The sequence below is a fragment of the Calliphora vicina genome, chromosome 5 (assembly GCF_958450345.1).
Source record: "Calliphora vicina chromosome 5, idCalVici1.1, whole genome shotgun sequence".
NCBI classification, from domain to species: domain Eukaryota; kingdom Metazoa; phylum Arthropoda; class Insecta; order Diptera; family Calliphoridae; genus Calliphora; species Calliphora vicina.
Window position 1 is genome coordinate 1,273,449 of NC_088784.1, and position 17,390 is coordinate 1,290,838.

A 17,390-nucleotide genomic window follows, 5' to 3' on the forward strand; every position below is an offset into this window, starting at 1 on the left:
GAATCCACCATTAACCAACTCTCAACAAAAACTGTTACAACAACATTGGAAATATGTATAATCCAAAATTGTACTTACCTGGTTTACAAAGATCGTACACCACTACAACATAAATAAATTCGATCCTAATAACAAATTTTAAACATTGTTTTTTTATATTAATAATTATAACAAAAATTAATAATTGTTATTTGAAAATTGTTATAAAAATAAAACTTTTTACCACTTTTTTCGAAATAATTTTTAAAAAATTTTGTATATTGTGCAAATCTAGATAATCAATATTGGTTGACAATAACATACTTAAAAGTGTACCACAAAATAACGTGTGGCCTATAAGATACTTATGTATATAGCAAATGTCGGCACAAATGTATTAAAATGTTGCAAACGCATATTCTGATTGTGGTTTGGTGCACTATCTCCAAATTTTTACCTTTATACAATTTTTACAAATTTCCCTCACATTCGTGTTGTATACATTTGAATTATCGAACGCTTTCGGCCCCTGGTGACTATGAGTGCCGACCAATAGACCTGTTCACATTAGGCAATTTTGCTGCGCAAGTCTTTTGTGTTTGTAATACAAACTTTGTATATGTCAGTGGTAAGGTCGGGTTAAGGAGATGAACATTTTACAAGTTGTTTTGTAAATTGCCTAATGTGAAACTACGCTGTCACCTTGTGCATGTTAATGCTTTACTTATTATACAAATGCTGTTAAAATATTTAAAATCTATATTTAAGGTATTAGAATCATGTGAAACATAAGGTTAAGGACAGGTAACTTATCAACATTTTAAACAAAGTTAAGGCTTAATCAATGTAAAATAAATAAAAGATAAATTGAAATTAGAATTTAAGATTATTTTGTAATCGGATTTTTTATTTTAATTACATAACGTTTATTCGTTCAATATTAATATTACATATATAAATATTTCAACATCTTTAAATATCTATTTGCATTGTTTGATTGCGACCATTGTTTCAAGTTAAAAAAAATATAACAATATTTTTACAATAATTAATTTGTGATTTAATTTAGTATAAAAGTTACTGAAAAAGCAAATTTACATAACTACGTACAATAATATTTATATAGTATATTCGTACATGTCTATCCAGAAATAATATACTACATATGTATGTATGTATGTATGTATGTATGTAATGATATTTTAATATTTGTTTACGACAAATTAACATATAAATAAATATATGGTACATTATAAAAGTTTAAATAAAAGCAAAAATAGTACTTAAATGCTAATTGAAGGAATTAAATAATTTGCAATTAATTGCTATTTACAGTTATGTCAAAAAAATTGCGATGAAAATGTTAAAAATATACTAAAAGTATTAAAATAGTCAGTTGAAATGTACACAAAACTATTCTATAAGATGTGACAATAACTAGAGAATCTAAAAATCAATTCTATGCAGCCGTTGTTACTTTTCTAGTATTCGATTGATGGCTTATGTTTAGACCATCTAAATTGTTACTGGTACAGGCACTTGATTGTGTTGTTCGTAATTCAGGAGGTAAAAAGATTTTAACAACACTTGTGATTTTCACCCGACAATTTGGGCAATTGTCGCATTTAGCAGCACATTGGTCACATGCCATGACGTGGCAACAAGGATTGAACATTGTATTTATGGCGTGATCCATGCAAATTTTACAGGTCATAGCCTCAGATATTCTAGAATCCACGCATCGTTCAATGGCAGCCTCTCTTTCTTCCTTTTCGCGTATCACCAGATCCAATTTACAGGCCATAGAGGAAACATTTGGATCTTCAGCATCTGTGCTACCGGCCAAATGTGGTAAGTAGCGGCCAAGATCACCCAAACCAGAACCATCGCTATGGGTCGATGTTTCAATACCGCGTTCATGTAATATCCGACGAGCTTGATCATGTACTTCTCGGCTGGTATGCTGAATATCAAAAACATATCGCTTTCCCAGTTCAGTATCTTCTTTAAACATCGAAGCTATGGTTCCCTTAAGATCACGAGTAAATTGATTCGTTACTACGCCCCTCACTTTATCACAAACGTAAAAGGCGTGTCGTTCTGTTATAGATCTGTACAGTCCAGCTGCAATTGCATGTTTTGGCAACTTTATTTCCACTTCTCTTCGAATATTATGATCGTCTACATATTCCAATTTAAAGGTACGGCGAAACGATTTAGCCGCCGCTATTGCACTGAAAGGAATGCTGAAATAAAATGAAAGATTAATATATTGAATATATTGCAGTGAAACGAAACTACTTACTTTCTTTCGTTGTCTCCAGTGGAAACTTTAATACCATGGGCGCCAACGGCTACATCACAACATTGAGAATTTTCCAAAGTCGTTACACCACTGAAAACTTCTTCGCCGTATCCCGGCAAATCTTGAATTTCTTTAAGCAACCAATACTTTGCTGCTTTTGGTGGCATCTTCAGCATGGACAATTTACCGTGCTCTACGGCAATTTGCTTGAGAAAGTCTTCGGGCATCTCGACGTCGGCTTCATCATTTACCGGCGTAATTATGTATTCTTGATATATACGCAGAGGTGATGCCGCTATACGTTTCTCTATGGATATATCTGTTTCTTGGTGTTTGTTATCACAGGTACTATTTACATCATCAGATACTTTGGTTGAATTTTCATTTGTACTAGAGGTAGATTTGTTATTTTCCGCTTGGCGTATGTTACTCGTTGAGACCGTTGTTGAAGCACCAGCAGCAGTGTTTGAGGATGAGGCCTGAGACGATAACTGAGCATTTTCTATATTTTCCACAGACTTCTGTTTCGATAAGCGACGTTTTTTAAACGACAACACATAGTCTTTCTCTTTGCGTTCTTTTCCAGTTGTTGCTTGCTGTTGTTGTTGATTTTGTAGTTGTTGTTGCTGCTGCTGTTGTTGCTGCTGCTGATGGTGAAGATGCTTCAATCGCTCTTGTTCTCTTTTAATTTTAAGAGGACAATCGGACTTAAGTGAAGTCTCATTGAAACGCAAACCGTCGGCTTGGCACAAGAAAGCAGCCAGTTTGGCAGCACTCGACCAGTTTCTCGCAGAAAGTCGTCCTTCCAATAAGTCAGCTTTTGCTTGCATATAGAATAAATCACGGACGCTTTCCTGTAATATGCAATGGACCGGAACCCAAAATTTTACCCGCAACGCCAACATCAATTGTATGCCACTGCCACTTCCGCCATCACAAGAAAGCCGATTGCGCAAATTAATCCACTGATGCGTACGAGATTCTTTTTGATTGGGAACCCAATGCTCTAATCCGAAATATTCCATTTCGCATATTACACCCAATGCTTTGCATACCTAAAATTAAAAGAAAAAATTCCAGAACTGTTAATTTCAGTGTATGATTGAAAAGTTCAGAATAGTGTTTATGATGTAATGTTTGTAAATATGTATGTATATATAACATAAAACCTAAAATAAACAATGTTTCCTTTTCTCATGATTTATTCGAAATATGTATGTAGTTTTAGTTTCCTCCCACTTATATTGTTAAAGATTAAAGTTTATGGGCATGTCTTAAGCATGACCATTTTATATATAAATTGGCATCAGCCAAGTGATCAAACATTAGTGACAATTACTGTCTATAAGGGACACATTGACTACTTGCTCAAGTGCTGGGTAATGTACGCAATGTATGTTTGAGTGTAAAAGAAAGATACTTTTATTGAAATAGTTACATACATGTATGTATGTAATAACAATCTTCTTAAAACTGCTTAAATTGAAAAGTGTTTGTTTATTAATTAACAGAACCAATCCAATGACAACGTGGTAATACCTACCACAAACTTCATGTACATACATATAGATACCATAGATACAAATGAACACATATCAATACATGTGTATCTATGTATATAAATAACATTAAAAACTAGAAAATATAAATAAACCAACAACAGATGTATTTATATACATATGTTTGTACATACATACATACATATGTATGTATTAATATAAAACAGTCACTCATTCGTAAACACGAGTATAAAGCATTTGCCGCTAAATTGAAAAGTACAAAGTCCACAAAGTTTTTTAAAAAAAAAATTATGAGAAATACAAAATCCGCAAACACACAATTCACACATTTATACTTACATACATACATATATATGTATATACATCAAATGGAAAATGTATAATGCGAATGCAACTTTAGTCATGTACTCATGGTAGCTACATACATATATGTATACAGATGTAGATATCCATATGTATCTGAATTATTATTATTATTGTTATTATTATTTAGATACACATGTTTATGACTTTCGGATATTAATTTGTCTCTAACTAAATGCTGTGTTTATTCTCTTTTTTCTCCAATGTTCATAAATTCTCAACCATATATAGTGTCAATTAAAGAGAAACTCTCAAAATTTAATGAATGATGACTTAATGAGTTTATTAAAACCTGTGTGGAAAATGTAGTCAGATTAGAATAGAATAGCCTTAATGTCCAACCGATATTAACCTATTCTCAAACATTACATGAGTAATAATAACCTTTCTTAGTGTGAAGGTTGTGGTTGTGATATAAAGTGCCGATTTGGCCAATTTTGGTAGGCAGAACTGGCACTATAAACCAAACGTATTGTGACCAAATTAATACTAAATATATGTATTTTAAATATTTTTTTAATTCCGCATATTCCAAAACAAAATAATATTCACGTGATTTCATAATTTTGTTATTTTTATCCAAAGAAAATGTTTCTGTTTTCTTTAGGAAACATTTTCTATGAATATAATTTATACGTTATGCATACTAAATATGTTTTTTTTTATATTTTGAAAAAATAAAATAATGGTGAAATTAAGATAGACAACGACTGAATTTATGGGATATAATTATGTATGTATATACAAACATTTTGATGAAATAAAATTACTTATTAAAGATTATACAAACACGTTTATATTTTTTTTTGTTCAAATCGCCGATTTTTATTCCTCTCAATAAATAAAATAATGATTTATGTAAGTCACAGAAAAATTAACAGTTTATCAAGTCAATTCAACTTTATAATCGAAATACAAATTAATTATGAATTAATTCAAAGTGAATTCATTAACGGAATAGTTAAGAGATTAAATTTTTGATTTCGAATTTTCCAATTCTTTCCAATCTTTGGTTTCAATTCATAATAAGTACATACATATTTTTTACTTACATTTTATTCATTTTTTCATAAGTTTCAATTTGAAACAAATCTTGAAAGCTTGATAAAAATTATTTAAATTAGCGGTATTCACTATATAGAGTACTTGGCCTAGTAAAAAAGCAGAAAAGCAATTTATTGGCAAACATTTCAATTTCTAATGTATTTTGTTTTTATTTTTTTGATATTGTGTTCTTTTACTATATTACCAGGCCAAGTATTCAACATTGTGAATACCGCTATTGTGTTTTTTTGCTGCTGAAAAATAAATAAAAATTTTCCTAGCATAAATTGTATTTTGTTTGTTTTTCAGATACTATTAGGGAATGCAAATTTGTATGATATTGAGCTTTTGTATTTATTTGATTTCAATCTTTTGATTCCACTCCAGAGTAGTAAAATGTCTGCTCCATAGTGTAGAATACTTTAACTCTGACTTACATATGTTAATTATTAAATGATAATGGTTTTCAGCAACTCAATATTACAGAGATGAAGAATAAAGGGTTTGTGTTACTGACAGTAGGTAAATTGAGTGGAGTTTGAGACAGTGTGTTTCTTTTAAGTATGGATCGATTTTATTCATGGACAGATTCATTCATGAATTCTTTTGGCTTATTTAGCTTATTCAAAATTTCACTCTGTATTTTGAAAAGTTAACATTTTTTACTGGAGTGCACAGTGGAGTGACTCTGTCATTGCCTCAAATTTCAATAAATTTCAGTAATGAATTCTTATTTTTGTGTGTTTACGTCTATAAATCAAACTAAATATTGTACATATGGGCAATTCCACGAGAATCGCTACCACGACTGAAAACACAAAAACACTTGAAACTTTTTTTCAAGATGATTTGAATAGAAGAAAATAATAAAATGTTACTATGTGAAAGTATTTAGATCATATTACAACATTTTAAAGACAAAAATAATAGTTTAAACTGATTATATTTAATTTTTTACGTTGTTTTAGGTTAAAATTACGGCAAAAACTAGGACTCTGATTGTTTTTTTGCTATTGTCAAATTGTTTATTGAAACCGAATGTATATTTCCTATTCACTTTTTTAGTTTTTGTATACAGTTTTTGTATACATATATTTACAGAATATATATTGTTTTATTGTCACGTACGATATTAAATTTTATTTATTAAAAAATCATCCGAAGATTGTTTTTATTTAAATATGACGGATTGTAAAAGAAAAATATTTCGTTTAGTGTAAGAAATTAAAAGAAAACATAATGTCTCTCACGATTTGAATATTTTCGCATATATCTATGTACATGTACCTCAAAATGAGTTTTATGTCACGTACAAAATATTGAGCGAAATAATGGTATATTTCGCTCAATATTTTGGACAACAATATTTCGAAAGAACTTTTTATTATTTTAAAATATAGTACCCTCTGAATGAAACATAAAGACAAAATTATTTTTCAGATACTCTTATTTTTGCAAAATCTATTCCACTCTGTATAGGGGTACAAATGTCACGTACGATGATATGGAATTGCCCATATGTAATTATGTGCATAGTTCATAAGTATTTTTTTTTTTTAATTTTAGGCTACCATTTTGTTATTATATCTGGCAACTTTGAACAAGAGAAAAATGCAAATTTATCACTTAAGTAAGAGAATATAATTGTAAACTTCAGGTAAAATATATTTTTTTATTTTAAACTTTTGCAAAGAGAAAAAGAGCAATATGTTGTATCTGTAGCTGTAATTGAAACTTAGAATGTGTTTAAGTGTAAAGATCTTTTTCATGTGTTTTGTTTTGGTCTCTCAAAAACCAAAAAAAAAATGAGAGTCACGTTGGAATTACCATCAAAACGGAGACCCCAAAATTTGAGTATTCAGTAGAAAAAGCTAAAATAATATTTTGAAATTGGACTTTGGACTGCGACCCAAACAAAACTTGGACTTTGAACACTGTTGCTCATGTTTGTTTTCATCAATGTATTTTACAGTGTTCACGAAGATGATGATGATTTTTTTTTTGAAGTTGATTAATGTGGGGGGATACTTAAATTGGTGCATATACACTACTTGCACATACACAACACAAATCCGCCAGTCGATATATGTATGTTAGTATAGTATTTTTTTTTTTAGTTTTCATATGTACAATCTATGTACATATGTATGTACTTTATGTTAAATTCATAGATACACTCTAAAATACATATCAGGTATTAAAGCTCGCTTTACTTCCAGGTTTTGTATACATTCTAGTCGTGTATATACTAAATATATGTATATTTTTATATTTTATAAATATATGTATCTATACATATGTATGTACGTATACATTTATTTGAATTTAATATCTAAGATATGTTTTTATTTTTGTATATTTATTGCTTTAATTGCATATTGTATGAAAGCGTTTTCTTAGAAACAAATGTTTGTAAAGAACTTCTGTCTGCTATTTATTTATTTAATTAATATAATGAATAAAATATAAAATCAACGTTAAATGTTACATGTCTAGAAGCACGCGTTCAGCGAGTGTTCTTGATGGTGACGTATTTTTAATTGTTTTCAATGATAAATATCTAAATGCCGGCAGAAAGGTGGCTCTGATTGTTATGTTATTGTTTTGTGCTCATACCATTAAACAAAGGAAACAAACTAGGGTGTATGGATCTACTAAGTATATAGTACATATGTACATATTTCCTTCTTTTGTGACATCGTAATAACATGTAGTTTTTCCTTTGGAATGTAGTATATGAAGTTAGTATTGTACTTTCGGGCGGCTGATACTCGCTTAAAATGAAGATTGGCCTATTTATACATATATTGGAATTCTCTGGGGGAACATTTAACGGCTGATTAAAACAGGTCCTAGTGATTCCGTATATGTATTCTGTATTTATCATACCGATTTATCATCGTTATTTGCTTTCAAGCGATATATGTATGTATAATTATGTCTGTATGGATTGTAATCCCTTTGAGAGATACATAGGTACTATTTGTGCATATGGTATGTATGATAAAATTTTAATATTATGTCGGTTAATGTTATTTGTTTTAGAACTCAGCACTTTAAATTAAAGAAACTAGGTATTTATTATTTTTAGTTACTTGTATACATTTAAATACAATTTATTTTTATTACATATGGTTGAAATTTTTTGAAAGACAAATAAAAATTCGATTAAGGTTAAAGAAACGCAATTGTCATTATTTGCTTAAATAAAATTTTAGCTGATTTAACTTCATAAATACATGAACAAAGAAAAAAAAACTAGTATACTGTCTGTATGTATTTGTAAGTTCACATTTATAAAAATATGTATAAATATTTTGGTACCTTGGTACGGTTTCTACACAGTTGCTAGATCAGCGAAAGTACCGTATAACAAATATGAAACAATTTTTGGATCAACAAATAAAACTGTATTTAAAAACATATAATCATCATTTGAATTATGTGGAAAAAATAAAATAAAGTTTACCTTTAAAATTCTAATTTACAAAAGTAACACATGTCTACATACATACATATATATTTGACAAAAATACAATTTTCATAAATGCATGAAAACAAATATCTGTGTGTTTATATGTAGTACATATATAAAATTAAAGTTTATAACACATTAAGATATAGTATGTGAAATCTGAATCTATTAAAAGAATAATATTTTTAAGGTGAAAATTAAAATTTAACTTTTCAGCATTCTTCGAAATTATTAAAAATGTCTTTGAAATTGTTTCCTTTGTTGCTTTGTAAATATCTTTGGTGTAGCATATTTGTATTTTCAAGCTTAGTTAAAAAATTGATTAATTCGATCAAATAAATTTTCAAACCCGAATAGAACAAAAGAAACGAAAAACGAACTTGAATACATTTTTCAATATACATGTAATAGATTTGTTAATACAAAGTAAATTTATCCATTTATACAAATTAACAATAATAGTACGAGTAGATCTAGATATTAATAATTGCTTTTAAATTATTATTTAACGATCTATTCTGATTAGTTTTCAACAAAGATGCTTACAATAGTACTGGATATGTACATTTTTTAGTATCACGTTTAAATTCTGGTTTATCATCCCCGATATATATGCACACATTCATACATTTAAATATTTTTATTGTTTTGTTAACAAATTTGCACATCGATTTCAGGTTGTTTGTTTCACTTCTGCCTGAATATTAAAAATGTACATTTGGACATGTACAAATAAATAAATGTACATACATATGTATGTAGGTGTGTATGTAAATATTTTATACTATATATGTAGAGTAATACATACATACATACATACATGTATGTATGTATAACAACTTGATACTACGATGCCAGGTTTAATTTTTATTTTTACCATAAAATGTTAAACATGTCGATATAGTAATCATATTCTGGTTGTCACAGAATTTCAATCCATTCGGAAGTAGAATTGAATTGAATGTACATATGTATTCAAATTATAAAAAAATAAATTTTGTATATATAATACTGTATAGTAAATATGTATAAAATTGTGATTTTATTCTGATAAAATTGATCGTAATGTGAATAAACCCTGTTGGCATAGTATGGCAGCTTTGTCCGGAATAACAATAATATTATCTACATTATAAACAACATTTCTGAAATGTTATTTTTATTAACCACAAATACCACACCTATTTATAATATATACAATACATCCCAGCAGTTTTACAAGTAGACAATGTATCCCTTAGATACAGTAGTTGTCACTAATATTTGATCTCATGGCAAGTTACAATATTTTGGGTCACTTGACATGTATATACTCCCAGGTAATCTAGTGTAAACACAATTGTCACATAAGTGTCTCTAAGTGATCTAGAGTGTAGTCACTTTAAACGCTTATTTTGTACTGCACTTTAGAAAGTAGTTGAATATTGGAGAATAGTCGGATGAATGTTTGTTTACACGCAATCGATTATTGGATTATTATGTAGCTAATTAAGAATCCAATGTGTTGACAACATTAGACAGTCTATTTAGGGTCCATTGACCCTCGGCTTATCACCCGTACATGTTAAAATAACTAGTCATTTATAAAACTAGCCGTCACCCTAAATTGTAGGTAAAATTACTGGTTCGGTACAGTCCCCCAGAACTTCTGGGATAGTATATGTGGATGTGCCTATACTACACACAATCATACATATTTATTTAAGCAGAATCTTATTTTATATACTAAATAGATACGCAAATAAACCAAATAAAAAAAGCTGACACGAGTCTGGATATTGTAAATAAATATTTAATTTTTTGTTTTTAAATTGTTATCGTGTTTTAGTTTACTCCTATGTGTGAGTTTTTTTTTAACATTTCTAATTATTTCTTTGTTAGTTTTTATGTTTTTTTAAGGATTTTTTGAATTCAATAACCACATACATTTCCGAATACAATCACATAAATCCTAAAGATAACCTTTTTAATAATAATTAAATATTAAGCCTCACATTGAAAAAAAAAATGCTTTACAACGGGAATTTTGTATGAAAAAAGAGCTTAATAAATCATTATTAACTTTTATTATAGAGTTTGCATGAAACCTAACAATTTTAAAACCGCGGTTTCAAGTTCGAATGCTATGCCTTACTATATACAAAAATCAAAATTGAAAACCCACTTTCTGATGAAATAACAGTTTTTTTTGTGGTTTAGTTTTGTAGTAAAATATACTAGATTAAGTGTTTTTGGATGAAATATAGCAATTTTTATTGAAACATATTCTATAAAATATATCTGACAGATCTGTGTCTTTTGAATATTGTGATTAGAAAGATGGGGAAAGTTGAACGGACATCTATTTAATAATATTTTCTTATAATCCATGAAGAGTTATAAAAACGGGATTTTTATCTTACATGTCGATGTTTTTCATTTCAAAATAAGTGTTTTTTTTTTGTTGTCATTTTAGTACTTTATTATACATATTTATATTATTAAAACTTAACTAAATCATTAGTTGCTTTTGTTTGTATATACATATTTAGAAAAGATTTCAATTTTACATTTGATTTGAAAAAGAAAAATTAACTTAGTAACCATTTTCAAAATGTTTTTACCAATCATGTATTTCTAATTACAAATGTGTTATTATTGAGACTTGCTTTACTAAACTAAAATACTTTTCTTATACATACATTTATATACATACATATATTGTATTTATTTATTTATGTATATTAATAAGTTAATTTATTTTTCCTGATGTCAATTTTAATGCACGTGCACGTTTACACTCGCAAAATTGAGCCAGTCAAGTCAACAAACTGAATTTTAATCACAGTTTTGTTTATTAAGCAAAATTATTAATTTACTAGAAAGCCCAGAGAATGATTCGATTTATTCACACACATCTTTGGCTGTTGATGTAAATGACATCCTATAAACTCTGATTAGAAGTGAAATAAAATGAAATAACTTGTTATCGCTAGAGTATAATAGTTCAGTAAATTTTTTACTTAGTAACTAATTCTATTTATACATACATAGTATATAGTAATTAATAATATACATAATTAAATAAATTGCAAATGTTTCGAAACTGTTTTATTGGCCCCCTAATATTAGGTGCAAAAAATTAATACATTTCGAAAAATATTTTGTTAAATTGTAAGCGAATTAATTATTAATTATTCAAAAATTATATTCAAATTATTGTAACAAATTATAAATATGTACACTGGAAAGATTAGGACTTTCACTTGAAATTATAGATTGTTTTAAATGTCAAAAATGCGTCTTTGGAGTTGTTGTGATTCATAAACAGTTAATTGAATTTAATTTATGTTTTGTTGGCAATTTATTCCATGAAACTTACTATCATTACAAGTTCGTATTAAATACAGTGATAATAAATATATTTATAATTTATTGCCTTAAAAATAGAATTATAAATTAAAATGAAAAAAATATTATTAAAAAAGATAACAAAAATTCGACTTTGCATTCAAATCTGAGTAATCATTTCAAAAATAATTACAATGGTCATATTATCTATTATTGGACTTAAATAAAATAATTAAAAGAATATATTTTACACTGAGTAAATGAGCAAACCTTTTAAATTTCAAATTATAAAAATTTTTCATGAGTGATTTTCAGAATTTGGTCTTTTACGTGAGCTATGACCAATTATGGACCGATCGCCATGAAATTTATATTAAACTTATTTCTGTTAAATACCAATATTTTTATGAGATTTAGGCTCGTCGAAGTGATTTTTGGAATTGTATATTGTACCTTTTGTATAAAAGGTGCTTGTGGTGTAATTTGTGTGGATACCTACATATGTATATAAAGCCGACATTTATGATAATATGTAAATTTAAATAATGGAACGATTTCAACCAGTTCCAATAATCTTCGTACTAGGGTCGAAAACATTCATGTGGCAAATGTTAACGAAATATTTTCAAAATTGACTCAGAAAGTCGATCTGATTCGATCGATATACTTTAAGGTTGGCATTACAAACATCAGCACAAACGCAATATACCCTCTCTAATATGGTGGTGTAAATAGGTTATAAATAGATGAGTCTTATTTTGCAAATAAATTTATTAAAATAATAAAAACTAAATTATGTATATCTACATACTTATTTATTACTAAGTAATTATTCATAAATTAATAATGATTTTTTAGTACGTTCTATTAATATTTTATCTTTGTTTTATGAGGTTCAATGTTTGTTAAAATGTGAAATTAAAAGACTTGCAGATAAGATAATAATACTTAATAAAGTTGATTAATTAATGTTGAATACATTTGTTTCGTACTTACATATATATTTTTTTTAATTTTAATGTGAAGTGATAATGAATTTGTAGGTAAGTACTCGTTCGTATCTTTTGAATTTAAGTACTGTATTTTTTTCGTTTTTATCAATATCGGTATCAGATAAGTTATAGTATTTGTTTAGTAACAATACGAAAAGTATAGTTAAACAAAAACAAGCTTATTATAAAAAGTTAAGACTGTGTACAACTTGAACTTTGGACAGTTTCGATTGTGAAGCATTCGGCATTTTGTTAATTTCCAGGTGCGTGTTTGTTTATTAAAGTTTTTGCGTTTTGCGTTTTGTACGAATGTTATACGTTTAAAGGTACATACATATAATAAATGCAGATGTTTGTGTGTATATTTTGTGAATATACATACATACATATGTATGTACATATTTTGTCATTCTCTTTATAACACTTTGAATTTTAATTCTGTGGACTTTTGTCAAAACAAATACCCTCAGAAATAACAACTTTACAGGGGTACAAAAACATAATTTGTTATTTAAATAAAGTTTTTCAAATAAAATCTAATTCCTAGATAAGATAATTGTATTTTTATCTTTGGTTGATGTAGGTTTCGAAAACGTGTTATATCATATACAAAAAGTATTAACTAGAAGAACCACAATTCCGCAATAAATTAGTAAATTATTATTACAAGTTGTTGTTTTAACTTGATATATTTTAATCATTTTGAATACCAAATATATATGTACATATTCTATTCAACAAATTTCTATGTTTTTTTTTTTTGTCTGACTGCAACTTTTCATTTTAGAAGAATACACTTAATGCAATACCTTCCCAACCTAAAAATATTATTTTCAATGTCATTATATTGTAAACTTAGGGAAAACTCCTAAAGATTTAATTATTCCGGAGAATTCAGTAGGAATGTACCTATGTACATTATTATTTTCATACACTTGTATATATTTCAATAAAATAGAAATATATAAAATACGATGTATAACTACATATTAATGATTTACCTTTTCTAAGCATTCTTGGCCTATGGCTTTCGGGTCCCATTTAACGGCCTGTTGAGTACCGTTTGGTAAATTAACAATGCACCACATTTTGGAATTAACGTTGAACGTTGGCTGCTTTTTAAAAATATTGTTCCTTAATTTTCCTCCTTATAGAGTACGTGATTTTCGTCAGCTGACTAGATAATTTTTGTATCTTTTAGATACAATATAATACGTATGTATATATATATTTTTACAGTGTTTCTTGTTTTGTGTTACTGTCGTTTTAGTGTTTTGTTTTGTTCTTTCTTCTTCTTTATTATTATTTTTATTTTTTTGTTTTTATTTCACAAATGCTACAGGTTAAAGAGTTTATTCTTCTTTTCTTTCTTTCTTTCGTACTTTGTATTTCTTTATTTGTTTTTGTTTTTGTTTGTTTTGTATTTATAATATAGTATGTATGTATGTACTATATAGTTATATACTTGTTTATAATGGAAGTATGTTTGTAGTATATTTAAATAACAATAATTTTATATAGGTTTTCGTTTTTCAATTAATAAATAAATTTCCTTAATTTGTTTATAACTTTTTGTGTATTTTATTTAAGTATTTGGTCTATATATGTTTGACTTTGTGTAGCCACGACATTTGTTGTAATGACACAAATTTATGAATGTACAAAAAGTTTCCATTTAAATTGATTTTAATTCGATTTTTATATAAAACACTTTAATGCTTCTTTTTGTTTAATTTCTCGTTTTTTTATGTACTTTTGCTTTAAACATTTGTTTTAACCAAAAATTAGCAAATTGATTGAAATTAAATATTTTTCCAAAGTCTCTGTCATATGGTTTGCTTTCACAATTTTATTTTTCTTATTTTCTTTTTTATCAATAATTTAACTTTCCGTTATTTCCGACAAGTAGCGACGAGCTGTTATAGCCAACTGAAATATCGCATACAGTTCACATCGATATGAAATACATTTTCTAAACAAGAAAATACAAATTTAAAATGCTTCTCTCTTTCGCTCTGTCCTGACTTATCAACAATCACTCTTTAATATACATATATTTGTTGTACTCTTTGTGTACTAATAGAGTGTAAAAATAAATGGCGCAGTTAGGAGAATGTTTCCCCGCGTAGGGCATCCTAATAATGTGGGGTTACTTTTAAAAATTGAAGATTTACAATTTTAGCGTCGGATAGGGCACTTTAGGCACTGTTATGTACATACATATTTATATACATTAGGGTGGTCCAAAAAAAGTAGACAATGTTCCCAACTAATATTAATGTATATTTTAAATAGCAATTCTCAAAATAGTTGTTCTAGCCCTAGCCGTTGGGGAGCTCGATACGTGGTTAAAAAAAGATATATTTCTCAAGGTTTTTTTTTGGTTTTATCGTATTTGTTCCTAAAAAAAACACAATACCCAACACTCAAATCGGAAATGCTATTAAAACTACAATTTGTCATTTGTTTAATATGTAGTGAATAACGTCAGTGAATAAAATGATCGATTAAGTTTACAAAAATTAAAAATAAGTTCACATACCTATGTAGGTGGTAAGACCCCTTTCACAATAGGCAATTTAGTTGCGCAAGTCTCTTGCCCAACAACAAAACAGCATGCCAAATTTTCTTCTCCTTAACCCGACATTACTTCTGACGTCTACAAACACAAAAGACTTGCGCAACTAAATTGCCTAGTGTGAAAGCGGTCTAATATATCGATGGCTTAATATAAAAAGGCCCTAACTCGCGTTTTTTAAGTCGAGACTTTTTTTGGCCAATTATGATATATGATCGGACCATTTATCGAAATAAACGGAAATCTGGACTTATAAAAAAAAACACGAGTTAAGGCCTTTTTATATTAAGCCATCGATATGTATTACATTTTAAATTACATATGTACTCAATTATTGAAACCTAAAAACTGTATTTTCATAATTAAAAATTATTTATCGGTTATTTCGATAACGTTATTTTAGAGATAATGAATTAAATATTAATAAGACCAAGGCTACCGATTATTTATCGGTTATTTCGATAACGTTATTTTAGAGATAATGAATAAAATATTATTAAGACCAAGGCTACCAATTCGAAATGGTTAAAACGTAACGGTAACACTAATTTGGATTATTTCGGTAATGGTAACTTCGTCCTGATATAATGGTACTTTCGTCCTGACATAAATTATTAATAAAGTTAACAAAAATTAAAAATAATGTTATAATATTACTTTTTAAGTTATCTATATTTCTATCAACACAATTATTGAAATCAACAATTTGTATTTTAATAATTTCAAAAAATTTATAGAATAGATGTAACGGTAATTACAGGTAACTCCAGTTGCAGTTATTTCGCCAACGGTAACTTAGCGGTAACGGTAGTAGAGCTGAAACTTTATTTTAGGGGTAATTCTAACTCAAAATACATACATATGTACATATTATGTAATTTTGAGAACGTGAACCACCCTAATTAAAACTAGAATACGAAAAAGTATGCAATATAAATTCTTTAGAATGTCAGTGAATGTGTCATTATGGTTGGTGTATGAGTACATTTGTATGTGATTGGATTTAGTAAAAGGCCTTGCAAGGTAACAAGCAATACATATAATGAAATCAAGAAACAACAAATATGTGTTTTATTTCTTTATTTTAATTAAAGAAAACAATTTTAACAAAAAAACATTACATGTATTTTAAGAGTAGAAACATATTTGCATCAATGCACCGCAGAAATATAGCCAATGTTAATTTTGAACTAGATACAATGCCACTTATAAAACCTTCAAGTTACCTTTGAGTCTGGTCATGCAGCTAATTGATGTCAATTGGTTAACTTTCGACTACAACAAGAGCGTGGATTCGGAAGAATTTTTATGTTTAATAGCATTCGGTCTTATTTGAAGTTATCAACATAAAATAATCCCCATTGGATTCTACTGAATCGTGTTTGCATTTTTCGAATTACGTTCTAGTTGTCGGTAATTTCAAAATAGTTACTCAAGTTTTTGTGAAAAATCTGAAAAATTTGTATTTCATAGAATATCCATGTAAATTTCAAGCATCACATTTGATATGTCTGTCTAAGAATATTTATGTTTATTTATGAACTAATAAGAAGAAATTCTGGAAATACCATTTATTCAGTTTAAAAAGTCCTAAATTTTCTGGGGGCACACTAATGTACAACAGAATGTACTACATATATTTACGTATATTGAGTACATGTTTAAACATTGACCAATATTTCTAACAAAGCGGATTTTCGTTCATGACAATTGTTCTTATCCAATTAACGAAATTTTGACCTTTTACAATGTGATTGGCATTGTATGCATATCGATCGATGTCTTATGTTCAAAATTGGCTATC

General features: G+C 27.9%; 1 protein-coding gene across 1 annotated transcript; it reads right to left on the reverse strand.

The window, feature by feature from the left end:
- Positions 1-852: 852 nt before the first annotated feature.
- dnr1 (defense repressor 1) lies at positions 853-14,959 on the reverse strand. Its single transcript, XM_065511529.1, has 3 exons — positions 14,010-14,959; positions 2,285-3,339; positions 853-2,225 (listed from the first exon to the last, which is right to left on the reverse strand). Exons 1-3 carry the CDS (start codon positions 14,094-14,096, stop codon positions 1,439-1,441), a joined length of 1,929 nt encoding a protein of 642 aa, XP_065367601.1. The 5' UTR covers positions 14,097-14,959; the 3' UTR covers positions 853-1,438.
- Between the last annotated feature and the right edge of the window lie 2,431 nt (positions 14,960-17,390).

What these genes read in the sequence shown, in the direction of transcription:
- dnr1 (XM_065511529.1), bottom strand. Translation starts at nt 14,096, where the DNA reads ATGTGGTGCATTGTTAATTTACCAAACGGTACTCAACAGGCCGTTAAA. An exon ending in GCCAAGAATGCTTAGAAAAG is followed by an intron (nt 3,340 to 14,009) that starts GTAAATCATTAA and finishes TTTTAATTTTAG; the next exon opens with GTATGCAAAGCATTGGGTGT. An exon ending in ACTGGAGACAACGAAAGAAA is followed by an intron (nt 2,226 to 2,284) that starts GTAAGTAGTTTC and finishes ATTTTATTTCAG; the next exon opens with CATTCCTTTCAGTGCAATAG.